At 37.9% G+C, this 15802-nt stretch overlaps 2 protein-coding genes across 3 annotated transcripts in view; one reads left to right on the top strand and one right to left on the bottom strand.

Moving 5' to 3' along the window:
* The first annotated feature begins 717 nt into the window (after positions 1–717).
* ZNF518A (zinc finger protein 518A) lies at positions 718–12312 on the top strand. Of its 2 annotated transcripts, none has more exons than XM_063307370.1 (3): positions 718–922; positions 3992–4092; positions 6073–12312. In XM_063307370.1, exon 3 carries the CDS (start codon positions 6168–6170, stop codon positions 10635–10637), a length of 4470 nt encoding a protein of 1489 aa, XP_063163440.1. In that variant the 5' UTR covers positions 718–922; positions 3992–4092; positions 6073–6167; the 3' UTR covers positions 10638–12312. The 2 variants fall into 2 exon arrangements, with proteins under 2 accessions (XP_063163440.1, XP_063163441.1); XM_063307371.1 differs by lacking the exon at positions 718–922 and adding an exon at positions 2698–3069.
* A 1784-nt stretch (positions 12313–14096) lies between these two features.
* Positions 14097–15802, bottom strand: part of BLNK (B cell linker) — a 112455-nt gene continuing 110749 nt past the window's right edge. The window contains exon 25 of the mRNA XM_063307376.1: positions 14097–14448. Coding sequence (XP_063163446.1) covers positions 14329–14448 — 120 coding nt within the window. The 3' untranslated portion in view covers positions 14097–14328. The remainder of the gene's footprint in view (positions 14449–15802) is intronic.

The raw sequence follows: 15802 nt of genomic DNA, 5'->3' as shown, positions 1-15802 counted from the left end.
TCTGCCCTCCTTCCTCTCCCCAAGGCAAGAGACACCGGCACATAAACGGAGGCCCCAGCCATTTTCTTTCCTTTTCCTTGCATGTAGAAAGACTGCGAACCATGAATCTCCCAGCAAGGAGAGGCTTGCAGATGAGCCGTCTCTCAACAAGAAGAGACGAGCTAGGAAGAGCCCAACAGGCCCTACTTTCTTTGCATACAAGAAGACGATCCTTTGCGCCGGAAGGACAAGCCTACGCCTAGTGCTCAGAGCTGGCTTTCAGACAATGGCTACGGATGGATGAGCAAAAGGGAAAATGGCGTTGTTCCTTGATGGAGGGAAGACCAAGCAAAGGGCGCCTTGCTTCCTTCCTCTTGGGGGGCCTTGCCTTTGTGTGCCTGCCTCGAGAGATGAAGCGCCCCAGGCCGCTTCCCCGGCGGCAGCCCGGGCGGGAGAGGCTGCAAGGGCGAAGGGTCCTTTTGTGCTGGAGTTACACCGAGCATTGTACTCCCGAGCCACCCCCGGAGCTTCGCGCGCCCGCTCTCCCTCGCGCACACACGCACATCAACAGCAGCGGGGGAAGAAGGGGAGGAGGGACGCGGTGGGGAAGGCAATGAGCGCTACTGCCTTCTTTACTTTCTACAGAAACTCTCCGCACAGCGGGCGCCACGGCCCCCCAGGCCGCTTTCCCGGCGCGGGAAAAGAGCGGAGGGCCCCGCCGCGGGGGACGAGGAAAAGGCGAGGGGCGGCAGGCCGCGGGGCAGCCCGTCGACCCGCACACTTGGTCGGGCCTCGGTCCCTCCGTCCCGTGCGCGGCGCAGATCCCTCCGCCGCCCTCACCCCACCCCTCCCTCCATTGCTGAGCTCGTCAATTCCCGCAGTCCCCGGATGGAAAGTGTAATGGCCGCCAATAGTGACTCGTCGGAGTATGGAGACGGGCGAGGTAATCGAGGCGCCCAGCGAGCGGAGCGGTTGGCGGGCGCGGGGGAGGCGCGAGTCCCTGGGCGCCCCGACGGGGAGGGGGGCCACCAACCCCCCCGCCGCCGCCGGTTGGAGCGAGAGGGGCTCTTCGCAGGACGGGCGACCTCGGTACCCGCCCTCTCGCTGGGCTGAGGCATCAAATAGTCCCACGCTCCGCCATCCCCTCCCGCGGCCGCCGTTGGGAAAGTTGGTGGCGCGCCCCCATTTCTGCCCCTGGGAAGCGGGGACGGCTCGGGACGGGCTGGCAACGCGTGGTGGGAGTTTTAGGAAGGCGGCATCGCGCTGTGACAGCCCGGGCAGCCATGGCCGCGCGGAAGACCGGGCAACAACAACGGCCGATGAACTTTGCGTGCGCGCGTGCGGTGGCGCTTCGGCGACCCCTCTCTTGGAGGGTGCATCCAGGATTAGGTCTGTTTCAGAGGGAGAACTGGGGATCCACCCTTGCTTAGGCTCACCTGCCTCTCGGCGTGTGGCATGGAAACTCTTGAAAAGCCGTCCCTTCTTCCCATTGGTATCATCCGGACATCTTTGTAGCAACTCAGGGTAGGATTTGCCTACATCCCTCGGCGTCCTTGTGCACCCCCTTATGCTGAAGGGTGCTCTTCACTTGCTGTATCGTTGACCCCCACTTTTAAAACGTCTGAGTGGGGGCTAAACACACCTAATCCCTGCAAGACAATCACTTTCATACTCTTGTTTCCAGTAGTTCAAAAGGAACCTCCCCAGCAGGTGAAGTGGTTGACTATACAGAGCATGGCACTTTAGGGTGCACAGACACATTTGTATCTAAAATGCCTCTTTTTCCAATTCTAGAAGGACCAAAGGAACTAACTTGGCAAGAATTCTTGCAGTTAGCCATTCAGAAATGTTACCAAGCTTTTCTTAGAAACTCCATTCAGTGGCAAGTCAAGTAAACTTTTCTATTAAATAGATACACCACCATTACCCTCCTCCATCTTTCAGGCTACAATGAAAGGAACAGAGACTAGAAATGTATAGAGCAGTCTTATCGATAACCAGTTAGAAGTATGTCCCTTAGTGTAGGATCGCACCTCAGGTATCATTGCAGTATTATGTCTTATTCTTATTTTACCACTCACCTAATGAACAAAGAAAGGTGGAGAGAAAAATGAGCTAAGAGAAATAGCAGGCATCTACTTTTGTCCAGTAATCAGCAGTGAGGGAAAGGCGCAAGGAGATGGAGATGGAGAGGAAGGGAAGGGAGTGTGCAGGTGACAAAACCACAGGAAAACTGAAAAGAGGAGACAAAATATTCCCTGAAAACTTTGCCACCTGGTGAACTCTGCATTGTGGTGGAGATTATTGTTGACCCTCTCTCAAAAGGAATAATGCTCTTCTTCCTTTCTCTATCTGATGGGGAGGAAAACTTTATATTGGGGTATTGGTGTGAAGCTGTTAGCTGAATGTTCCTGGATTCCCCAGTTTAAGTTCATGAGGACTGCTAGGGATGAAAGAAGCGAGTAAAAGCTATTTGATGAGAATTGAGGAATGGGCACTATTTTCACTACAACTAAGTTTTAATTTATCTAGGAAATTAAACTCGAAATGCATTATCCAAGCTGACTGAACTGCTGTCTTCTTTGTCTTCAGCATGTAAACTTTCAGTGGTAGATATCTTGAGACTGAAAGGTCAGCCTACTAGATTCCCAGTCTCAGTTGGATGTTTTAGTGGCTTATATGTTCCTGTAAAACCACTGAGAATCTTCTGGGACATGTTTTCTGAGTAGAGAGATCTTCATTTTAAATTGGAGATTTTCAGCATTTCCCTTAATTGTTAGTTGTAAGGAACAAGTTGAAAATCTTAAAAAGACTCTGTAAGGGGGTGAGTGGTTAGTAATTTAATTGTTGATACTGTTTTCTTTTATTTGGGTTAGTTTTTCACTCAAACACCATAATTATCTCTTGCTCAGAAGAGAGTAATGGCTGCTATTGTCATTCCAAAAGCAAGCATGATGTTGATGATGACCATCATCATTACAGGACAGAAGTGCAGCAGTGCATCTTGAAAGACACCATTGAAGAAATAAACCAAGGAAGTCATTGCTTATGAAAATGTCCTTAATATAATGCTTTTATAGCAAAAGAGAGGTGATGATTATTTCTGATGTCATGGGTCATTTTTATTAAATAATTGAGTTTCTAGATGTTCTGTCTTGATAATTTATAAGGTGTAGGTTTTATAGATTATTTGTATTATGTTTTAAGTCTTCCAGGCTTGCAGCCTAAATACATAGGCTTCTGTTTAAAATAATAATAAAAATATCCTTCAAAATGACATTATTATATGTAAACTCATTGTTTGGAAGATGTAGATGGCACAAATATTTTGCTGTATTTCAAAATTGTAAGACTTTTCTCCTTGCTGAATCTTGAACAGTTCCAAAATACAGGATATTTCGCACTGATAATTCATCAGTTGACTTGAATGCTTCTTTTTCATTAATTATATTACTTAGAACATTGAAATCTTAGATTTCTCTGGCAAAATTAAAATATTTTGGTATTTAAATTCTACCCTGTATAAGGATGTCAAGATTTTTCTAATTTTGTGGATTGTTTTAAAAGATAATATACTTTTGATTCTTGCAGAGTGATGCAGTCTTTGCAGTCCATTCCTTGGCTCATATTGCAGAGAACATTTTTTGTTGTTGTTCATTCTGACACATCTTGTTATGCACACTATCTCCATCCAATGTTTAAATATGCACCATTTAGAATATTCTGATTTTAAATAAAATGTTAATTTTACTAACAGTTTTAACCTTTTAAGGAAGCAGTATTATTTTAGTGGTAGTTATGTGCAGCACTAAAAAGAATATATCAGCATAACTACTTTCAGCATTCTTTGTATCTGTTTTTTTTTTGGCTACAGAGAGTGACAGCCTTTATAGTAAAATGACATCAGAATTTGTTCCAGTTAATTGAGCTTAGACACATCTGAAATACTAAAGACTTAAATTCTAATTTTTGGTACTTTTGTGTTTTAAAAATAATATTTTCTTTATTTTAGGATGTTTTGTACGTTGAATCCAACCTCTCTTGAATCTTGATTTCATGTTATTCACCTCTTGAGCAGGCTACTGGAAATGGAATCATAGTTTTTCTTAAAGAGTAAGTTTTATATCTTGGTTAAACTTTAAAAGGTTAAAATGGGATTTGGGAGATTTAGCTTAAAGTGTTGTATCTTAAATTTTTATATATGAATTTATATATCATAACTTGCCTGCTTGTTCATGGAAGGTGACAATATTTTGGTGACCAGGCAATAAAGATGAAGCATTTTCTTCATTTTAAGTTCTTACATTATTAATGTAAAATATTTCTATTAATTGACTGGGCCTACTGGCAATATTAACTATTACTTACTTAATGGCATTTTAGAAAGATGATGTTTGATAGTTCCTACCACAGATGCTCGAGGTCCCATCAGCCAAGGAGTGTTGGCTGGTGGGGACCAAGAGACGTACCTTTTCTGCCGGGTGCCTGCCCTCTGGAACATCTCCCTCCTGAGATTAGGATGTGTGGTGGAATTCTGTGCTGCTGCTGATTCCCAGGAAGGAGGGAACACATTCCAAGCTGATAAGAGGGCTCAGCTGATAAGAGGGCTCGCAGTCTAGAGAGTCTTGGCAGGGGGTCAAAGAGAGTCAGGGTAGCCCCGCCCTAGACTCTCCCAGGTTATTTCCCTGTAGGTTAGTTAGGATGGCTATAGTCTGGCAAGATTCTGTCTATACGGTGAGAACAATAAAGAACTAGAGTGCAGAATACACTGACTCAGCATTGTTCTTGGTCTGGTCCTGGACAGGTTAGCCTTTCAGAAGGCCTTGAAGATCTGGCTATGTGCCCGGGCCTGGGGTCCGAGTGTGTGAAAGTCCCTGTTTCCTGGCTGTATTGACACCGACAGATTATAATATCTCTTGGCTGCTATTTGTATTTAATTCCTTTTTTGTGTTGTGTTTTAACTGTTCTAATTGTTTTTATGATTGTTTGCTGCCCAGAGCCACTGGCTGAGATGGGCAGCTATATGAATAGATAGATAGATAGATAGATAGATAATAGATAGATAGATAGATAGATAGATAGATGATTGATAGATAGATGATTGATAGATAGATAGATAGATTGATTGATTATAGGCTAAAAATAAAGCAGACCTGAGGCCCTAAAGCTATATGTGGTCCTCAGAGACTCCAATAGCTGCTACTAAATTGTGATTTTGAATGTGACAGGGGGGTAAGTTATTAAAATGAATAAAGATAATAAAAATTTAATATTTGTACTATTCTAATGGATCTTACAATATGAGTTTTGAGAAAGGAATTCTTGAAGGGATAGCAATGACAAAAAGCAGCAGTAGGCATAATGAGTGGCAAGAAAGCAAGAGTGGAATTGTTTTAGGTGTTTTAAAGGTAGTGAAATCAAATAAATGAAAATCAGACGAAGGAAGGTAGAACAGTAAGGGGAACAAAGTAAGGCATTGCTTTTCTGTATCTTAGAACCAAAGAAGCACTCCATTCAGGATATTTAGCAAAATATACAGTATACTTGTTACATTACATCATGAAATAAAATCTCACTGAGATTTTCTGTTTAATCAGTTATTTGATTGTTTTAGTTTTTAAAGTTTTTTTAGTTAAATGAAAAAGGTCAGGGACATTGCATGAAAAAGATATTGGCAGGCCTTCTGAACTAGTTGGGGAGAGAATTACAGTAACGGCCAGAACAATGACATTTTGATGGAACTGCATCAAAAGCAGGTATATAATGAGAATAGCTGATAAGCATGAGGAACAGTTATCTAAAGGAGAATCAAAGACTCAGAGTGTAGGATGATCACCAGCAGATAAAAGTTCTTTTTGGTGTCCTGAAACTTGGCTATAAAGGCTAAAGCCAGAGAACTAAGAGCATGTTAGTAAACATGCAACACAAGTCCGGTTTTTTGTTTTTTTTAAAAAACAACTTTAATAGCCATATCCTTTTACCACTGTATTCTAACACTTATTGCCAGTATTATATGCTTCTAAAATGAGGCTTTGTTTGGGCATCTGTTTTCCTTTAAAATTTTTACAAATTAACTTGGTATTTTTATTTCAGATATGCCAAGTTAAGAAAATTGTGGAACTCTGGTAATAATTCAGCACAGTGTCTTTTAAAAGACGAAGATTGCAATAATAGTACATTACAAAAAAATGCCATCTGAACAAGAACAATTTTTTTGCATTCAAAAGACCAACTTGTTACAAGAAGATGAGTCAGATAGACTGTGTGTTCCTACATCTGATACTAGTATTGAGAAGTCTACATTTGAACCTACAATTTCAGATATTCTTGCCTATGGCCTAAAAAATGTGAAAGTAGAATTGCCCAGGGTAAATATCCCAAATGAAATAATTTTTAAACATGAAATTGACAAATATATGAAATTATTTCAGTGTAAAGGAAAACTCATGGAAGCGTCTTTCATTCAAATGGATATGAATGGAAGCAGTTTAAACTATTCTGAGATTTATACTCCACATAATAAACCAGGATTACATTATGAGGAGGGATTGAAAACATCAGCAAAAATACTGAATTTCAGTTGTACAAAATGCCAAAACAACATCAGATATAGCCCAAATGATCTACAGAAACATTTTCAGTTGTTACACCAGGGAGAATTGCCATCATACCCCTGTGAAATGTGTAATTTTTCAGCTAATGACTTTCAGTCATTCAACCAACATCGCCGAACCCATCGTAGCACCTTAGTAAAATGTGAAATCTGTAATGATGATCACAGATATACTTTATTGGACCTGACAAAACATTTCACATCTAAACATTGTGTAAATGGTCATTTTCAGTGTGAAAGATGTAGGTTTTCAACCCAAGATGTAGGCACGTTTGTTCAACACATACATAGGCATAATGAAATACAATATAATTGTGAGAAATGCCATCATGTAAGTTTTTCAAAAGAAGAGTTTCAAAAGCATGTTGTTTCACACACTGGCACATTTCCCTTCAGTTGTCAGTATTGTAACTACATGGCATCACGGAAAAACTACCTTTTAAAACATATTATTACCTTACACAGAGAACATCTCTATGCAAAAGATAAAATGGATACAGATGATAATGAAAAAAGGATGAAAACTTCAACAGGACTAAAACTTATCTTGAAAAGGTACAAAACTGGTGCATCAAGGAAAGCATTATGGAGACGCAAAAAAATGACCACTGATGGCTGTAGAACTGAAGAAGAGGATGAACACATTTTCAAAGACATGAAGGAGAGTCCATCTAAATCTGAAGAACTAGGTCAATCTGTAAAAGAACTACACTTACATGACATTCTTTTAAATGAAAAGCTTGTTAATAGTGGAGCAAAATCCTCTCCAGCAATTCAGTACAACAGATCAGAAGGTGGATTAGGTTCTGCATGGGGATTGATGAAAAAAGCAGTTCATGGTCCTACAGTGTTGATGGTTAAAAATAATAAAATATCTGTTCCTGCAAACTATAGTGCTAAATTTATGGGATTCAAAATGGTGGATGGAAAACAACATATAGTAATAAAACTGCTACCTACAGATAAACAGAATTTCCCAGAAGGAAATAAGGTTGATGGGATTAAAGATGGTACAACTGAATGCCAACAAGAGACAGCTGACAACTCTAATTTGCCTTCAGTTGCTGGATCTCATGAAATTAATAATCAAATGCCTAGGAATAATTCTGTTCACTCAATACCTCCATCGTCTAATCAGTTTTCAAGAAAAATTAAGCAAGAAGGTATGAATATGTTATGCTGCAATACATCACAGAATATTGTACCTCCTATTGTAGTGGTAGGAAAGTGTGCAACCCGTCTGCCAGTGAAACCTGAGACATCTTCAGTTCCTTGTGATTTGGTAGTCAAGAGGAGAAGTCCTGTTTCATGGAAAAATTGTATACCTCAAGACCACCTGCAGGTTTTATCCTCTTCTGGTTCACACATGCTTCATTATGATCCCATGAAAAAATCCTTTCTTCCAGAATTCAAAGTAGTAAATGGTGAAATAAACAACAATAATAAACACAATAATCTCTATTGTCCGTCAGCAGATTTTTCCAATCAGGCATCATTGCCTTTCCATAATTATTCCAAAATAGGCATTTTGGAAAAATCAAAAGAACTTACTTCCAACAAAACTTACCCTCTGCAAAGCAAGCCTATAAATGAAACTATGCCTTGTTTTTCACAATCAGTAACAGCATTAAATTTAGACAAAAAAGCATCATCACTGCCTCTTTATGGCTATGCAAATGGTGGTAATGCTTCAGTATTCTCAGCCAGCCCACCCAGTTACAGTATTGACAAACAGTGTTGGATAGAAAATCATCATGATAGACGATTGTATTTTAATACTAAGGCAAATCAAGCGTTGGAACATGTAGCTGAAAAATCCAAACAAGAAGATGATTCTAATTGTGTGAATTCGTCACTTATGCCTAAAATAACATCAGTCTTCTCACTTCAAAGTAAGCAGGCATCTGCCTATTTGTCACCTGAAGTAAACCAGTCATTACAAGATGTCTTGAAAGGACCAACCATCACTCAGTCAAACAACTGGGTTAAAACTAATCATGATCAGTCTTTTTCAAATAAATATACAAATTGTAAGACATTTACACGTTTTACAGATTCGTCAGCTTGGTGCAATTTAACTGATTTCTCGGATAAATTCAAGAGAGAGCTGAATATGAACAACACTGCAGCAAATAAAAGTGTATACCTGAGGAATGAAGGACAAATCCCTATGCCTCTTAGAACAGAAGCAATAAATTCAGCTTTGAGGAAAACAGGCATTGGTGCATTGCTTAAGACTCAGACAGATTCAATCATAACACAACAGTTGGCAAAAGACAAGGTGCGCTACAATATCCATGGCCCTAATAAAATACGACCAACTTTTCCAGAAGAGAGAACAGTACTACGGTCAACACCACCAAGATTTTTTGTACCTTTGCAGCTTGCTCGCAAGCAAGGATTACAAGTTATTTCCGGAAAGCCGCCTCCAAAAGTGAGTCCATCAGATGCTCAGGCAACCAGAACTGCAACTACATCTTTACTTTTAAACAAAGGACCTGGAATGATTTTGACGTTTGGTAGGGGATCACTTGGAACAGCTGCAATTGCCACTGAAAATAATTCTCAGGTTTCAGAGAAATTCGCATCTAAGGAGACAGTATCTTCAGAGATGGACCTGCAAACAAATGATTCTAGAAGTCTAAGAAATTCTAGTATTAATATATGTAGTCGGGCAGGAAATGCTTCATCCATTGCCATTCCACAAAATGAACAACGTAACATTACAAATTCAGAGAGCAGACTTTCTTCTGTGAAAATACTTGCTGGATTTCAAGGCAGCAAGGCTGCTTGTGTGGAGCCAGTAAAACAGCCTGAGGTTGGACAGGAACAACCTGTGTATGCACTTTTGCCCAACGGCAGACAAGCAGTTTTTCTTAAGTGTATGTCACCGAACAGGTCTCTTGTACAAAACCATAACATTTTTCAAGGTCCTGCTCATAGTCAAAGTTCTGAACCAAAGAAACATGGAGCAATGCAACAAAAGCTTTTTTTGAAAATTAAGACTTTTCCTGCTGCAGACAAATGTCAACCAGTTAGCAACCTCGCCTCATCTTTACAATTGAACAGAATGAAGTGTTGCAGTAGTCCTGCACTAAATCAGAAAAATACATCTCTCTTTTCTAGCAATGCCTTACTTTTACCAGGTAGCTTAATGCCAGCGAATGCCTGTTCAGCAAGTGATAAATCAAAAGATTCTTGCTCCTCTGTAAAACCAGTACATTCCTCTAGAGATGGAAAGACGTGGTCACAAAGGACCCCACCTGATTCAACACAAAAAGGAACTGCTAACAAAGGAAACAGTTTTGAAAATCAAGCAGCAACCACAAAAATTTCAAAAGTTAAGCGCCATTCAAAGCAAAATGATGCTAAAGTTTCTAATGCTACAGTTTCACAGAAGAGTAGGAATTTGAAACGGAAAACTAAGGATGACTTTCAGGGGCCTCCTAGAAAGAAAACATTGCATCGAAAATGTAAAGAAAAAAATCAAGTAGATGTAAATGAATTTGAATCCTTGTTTCAAGCCCCTTATAGACCAAGAGTATCGAAAGATGCTATAAGGATTCTAAATTTACTTCCTTTTAATTCCAAACAACTTGTCAAATGCCCCCGGAGAAATCAGCCAGTTGTAGTACTAAACCACCCTGATGCTGATGTTCCTGAAGTTGTAAATGTTATGAAGACTATTGCAAAATTTAAAGGACACGTTCTAAAGGTCTCTCTATCAAAGAGAACAATTGATGCTCTTCTGGAGCCAGCTGATTATAGCAACAGTTTGTACTTAATTACTAATGAACTGACTCGAAGAAAACGCAAAATGCTAAAACCTGTAAGTCCTGTAAAAGAAAGATTTGTTTTAAAATTAACACTGAAGAAGACTAGCAAAAACAATTATCAGATTGTGAAAACTACCTCTGATAATACGCTGAAAACTAAATTTAGCTGCTGGTTTTGTGGGAGGGTATTTGACAATCAGGACAATTGGGTAGGGCATGGACAACGCCATCTAATGGAAGCCACTCGAGATTGGAATTCATTAGAATAATTTATTGACGAACACAAAATGAAGTTCATCTGATTGCAAATTATTTTGGCTGATAGCATACAAGAACACATTGAAATTATGTTTTTTAAATCAAATTTCCTGGTAGCACCTAAAATGAACTTGTATGAATTTTAATTAAATAGTGCTATTGCAGTTTAATTTGTGTTTTGTTACTACTATCATGGCATATATTTGTATTTGGAGAATGAATTTCAGGGCTTTTCTGTTTTGTACATATTTAAACATCAAAGTGTGTACATATTTTTGTACTTTAGTTATTTGCTATAAAATCTTGCACAGGAATTGTATTTTCCAGCTCTGTGCATGCACTACTAAAAGGGTTTTCAGCTATACACAGCTATTGCCGTATTTTTCCTTGATCTTTTAAAGAATTTTTTTTTCCAGGGATTGATCACTGTTGTTAGCAAGTGCCTAAAAGATGTGAAGCAGTTTACTTTTTGTCAACTGTATAACCATAGGTCTATATAGGAGCAGATCTCCTAACAGTTTCTTTTAAACAAAGCCATATGTGAATGCTTTAAGCTATATTGCTATGCACATGACACTTGTACTATTTCTGTGCAGTTTGTCTACTTTCTTAGTGAAGTATTTTTCATACAAATCAATAAACTTGTTACTGTGTTTAAGCCTAATGATGATAACTGTTGAAAATATAATGTATTTCCTGTTTGTACAGCACGGTGCTGAGAATTCCAAGTGAAAATTTGTGATCCCTACAACATTGGTATTAAATTTTGTTAAGAATCTGATTCCGTAATTTTGCAATCAAATGTATGTAAAAGGCATTCTTAGGATTGTGACAATGGTTATACTAGGAAACAGAATTTGACTTCCTCTGTTGTTACATTTTTGACATTAGTGTTTCCTTTTAAAGGAACACATCAGTTGGGATATTTTAACTACTGGCATTGATGTTTCACAAACTTCTGTTGGAGCATTTGAATTCCATTGAAAAAAATCTTGTTTGGGCATACTTTCTTGCTTAGACAAAAATACTTGTCTCAGGATGATTGTAGATTTTGTTAGACTGTTTTTTTTAAACTCTTTGTACTGATAGTACAGCAGATGATTTCAGAAATCTTGTCAGGTTTTTACTGAAGCTTTTACTTGTGTGGGTACACAATCTACTGAACAAGCTCGTTTTCATAAGGCCTACAGGTGGTGAACTTTTTTTTTTTTTTGGTGGCCAATAGCATTACATAAATAAAACTTCTGGCCTGTTCAGATACTTCTACCTGGAAACAGGTCACCTTTCTCTCACCAAGGAATAGCTCGAAAAATACCTTCATTGTGCTGCATACCTGCCAAAAGAAGAGTTTTCAGCTTTGTATTATACAGCTTTCAAGTAAGAATAATATACCAAGATCAGGTGTAATGTAGACTCTTCCTCCTCTCTCAAGTGAAAATGATGGATAGGGGAATAGTATGTCTTAACCTTTTTTTTTTTTTTACCAAGTTGAGATTTTAAGTCAGGTCCAAACAGGTGCTGGGTGCTGTTAACTTGTATGTTGATAGAAATAACATATTAACCCCCCTTAAGAAAGTAAGTTGACTGATATCAAAGTGATATGTTTTGAAATGAATTACAATTCAGGATTACCTCTTAAGATTTCCCCTGCACATATTTCATGTTAATAAATTTGTTATATAGATATATTACTCTATAATTGTATTGAATAATTTAAAACTTTGAATAAAGCACAGGTATTTATTAATGTTAAGCAATTAGCTTGCTGATAAAAAATCTTGGTCTTTGATACTTGAGCTGACTTTCGGAGTACCCAACAGGTTAAATATTCTTTTAAATAGCAGCAATCATATCAAGATAATTGGAATAAAACACCTCCATGTTTTATATTCTGTATTTATAAAAAGAAAACATTCCATAAATATACAGGGCTCACCTTGAATTTAGGTTGAGTTTCAACTTGTTTGCAAAACAAAAAATTTTTTAGGTCTGTTGCCAGGCATGTAAAAATGCACATATGGAAGCTGCTAACGTGGCTTAATCACTTACATGGGGCCTAGCCTGTGCTACAGTATGGCTGCATGTCATGCTGCTTGAATATTTAAGCTGAGTAATTTTGCCACAATTTTTTTTGTAATGCCATTTTTAATTCTGTCATGGTTAATGTGACACAATCAAATTTTATTTTATTTTTTAAGATTCTGGATAAAATGTTTCAAAGTGTGGATGCAGTTAAGTAGCATTCCTTTTAAAGATTATGTTGTACTCTGCTGGAATAATGCCTAAAAACTTGCACTGAGGCCTAGGAACCAAAAACCCATTTCTTTAATTCTTTAAACAAGGCAACAGAAATGAATACTGGATAAACATGTCTTGCTAATCTAAATAGCATATTTGAGACTTTAGCTGCAAACCTGTGTCTAACAAAAATGAGACACCTGAGTTAAGCATGTGATATTGTTCAAATATGTCAAACTAATTAGAGGAAGACCAGTCTTTAGCATCTTTAAAAACAATTCTAGGTTTATTTTATCGTTTTACCGTGTACTAATTAAATCAGAAATCCAAACGCAATATTTTGTAATGTACTGATTGGAAGGAAAAAAATTATTTGTAAAACATAATTAAAACTTAGTGAAACTGGATCTAGACTTCCCATTAATGAATAGTAAAACTGTATATTACATATTGGGGAAGAAAATTCCTATCTTGACTTCAACATTCAGTATGCCCTATTACTGTAATTAAGTATTTAAATATTTTTTAAAAATAGGTATTATTTGCCTGAGATACTAAACCATTTAGTCTTTTCATCAGTTTTACAACAACAAATTGTAGAATTTGGAATGCAGTAAGTATCCTCATTATTAAAAGTAATGGGAAGCCAAACGAATATGTATACCTAAGATTTTAAAGCTTAACTATCCAGTTTACCTATACTGTACCAGGAGTCAGGGAATACAAGTTCCCATTTCTTGTAATTAAAACGTCATTAGTATCTATTGCTACCTTGCTGGATGCGGATCACAACTCTGCATTGTGACTCTAGTGGAAGAAAATAATTCCTATTCCCCAACAAACAGTGAATACATTCATGTGGCCAAGATATTTTACAACCCTGACACATTTTGCAGAAGCATGTAACAGTTGAGAAGTAGTTAAGCATTTACCAGCTCTGGATCATAACTGCATCCTGATAAATTACACAATTATTTTCATATTATATGTACACTTCATCAAAATGTAACAATAATTCCAACAAATACTGGTGGAGCAAGTACCAGTCCATTATGCTAAAGCAACATTCTGATGATTATTGTAGACTGTTGTCCCAGGAATAAAAATCCTGCTTTTAGCTTGTTACATAATGGCTCTTTGGAGTATAGACACCCTAGCTTTGAAAAATACAAATTTTAGTAGGAATTTACTTAAGGAAGAACAAATAAAGTACCACAGGTACTTTATTTGTAATGTCTTTTATAAAAAAAAGTTTTTCAAGTATACAACACTGGGCACTTCAGTGACTGGAATAGCACTTCATAAATGAATCCACTAGCTTGGTAATTGTATCAGGGTGGTTCTTGCTGGAAAAACTTCTGAAGAAAATTCTTCTAACAATTTGCATGTTTGTTCAATTGCTCTTGTTCTCAAATCCTTGGAAAATAAGGGCTAGAAGATACTCCATGATACTCCTTGATGCAGTTACGAAACTCTAGCAATATATTTTAGCCTGGTGGAGTCTTTTGTGTTGTTTTGACTGTCAATGAGAACGAGAGAAGTCCGCTGATGATTCTCTATTATTTCTGCCACACTGTCAAAGTACTGGATTGAGAAAACAAAGATGGTTTATTCAACACAAATCCTGCTGAGTCAGTCAGCAACTGTAATTTAAATTTAAATGCTTTTTTACACTCAGCTCTAAACAAAGTAATTCTGTTTGAGAATTCAGCATTTGTATGTTCTAATTTCAATAATTTCTAGCACTTTTGTATGTGAACTGTTTCCAGTGAAGAGTAAGATATGTGCTAAATGCAAGTAGTACTTCTCTCAAGGTTGGCCTCACTTAATTTTTAGAAAAAAAATCTAGTATTTTAAATGGGTTTATTCTGTTATTACCAAAATGGAATGTTAAACAGTTTAATGTCAGCATAATTTGAGACCAAACTTCAACAGATTCAAGTGGGATTTACTTCTAAATAACCAGATATGTAGGGTTTTCTCCCCTCTTGTGAAATAGTGGAACATGTGCTAAGGTATAATCCATACAGGACTCTTTCCAGGTAACCCTGGCAGAAGATAATAGGGAAAGTAAGCACTTTGCTGTTCGACTGTTGTGTAGGATTTCCTTTTCCTGTACATACTAAGTACTAATCAAAATGCTCAAATATGCACACACCTTAATTCTCCCCTAGGATTCTTACATTCTTGTCACCTCTACTCATTGTTCTTTATAAGAGTGGAGTTACTGCAATCAATAGAACTAAATTTAGCAATTACTAACTGAAATTTCATTGACTTCAGCGGGGGCACTTTAAGTGCAAGTAAATACAGATTAAATCCAAAGTAAATATTTTATTCCAAAAGTGGGCCAAGAGTTTCTTAACAGTAATTGTAACTTTCAAAATTAATACTCAGTGATCACCACTGAGCAGCATGAATAACTAAGGTATTATTCAAAAACTGCTTTACAGAACAGTAGATGAGTTTACGTAATACTAAGGGCAAGTTCTTTACTGTTTTTATCCCTTTGCATAAAATCACTTCTCCAATCTAGTGTCCCAAGTGTGTTGAACCTTCAGTGCTTTGTGGAGTTCTGGGGGCTATAGTTCCAATACATGTTGGAGGCCATCAGATTAGCAAAGGCTGGGGGTAAGAGCTTGAGAAGAAAATGGTTGGATTAAATGCCACTTTCTTGCACAAAGTCGAAAAAGACAACTGTATTTTGTTAATAAGGTCCCATTGGTAGAAATATCCCATTAGAAGCACACAGCCATAATTTGAAGTTTTAGGGTGGTTTTTTCATTCTTGTATTCAATTATGTCATGATTTGTTCCCCTAGAGAAGCTTTTTCCCTTACAATTGAACAACATCCCTTCATACAGGTAAAGTAGTCTGGTGTAGATTAAATTCTGTTCTCATTAAGAGTATCTACCACAAAGAGCTCCCAGTGAGAAAT

This window comes from Candoia aspera, chromosome 6 (genome assembly GCF_035149785.1).
Source record: "Candoia aspera isolate rCanAsp1 chromosome 6, rCanAsp1.hap2, whole genome shotgun sequence".
Classification (NCBI taxonomy): domain Eukaryota; kingdom Metazoa; phylum Chordata; class Lepidosauria; order Squamata; family Boidae; genus Candoia; species Candoia aspera.
This window is presented reverse-complemented; position numbering and strand designations above follow the sequence as displayed.

Coding starts and splice junctions, on each gene's coding strand:
- ZNF518A (XM_063307370.1), top strand. CDS start 6,168: ATGCCATCTGAACAAGAACAATTTTTTTGCATTCAAAAGACCAACTTG.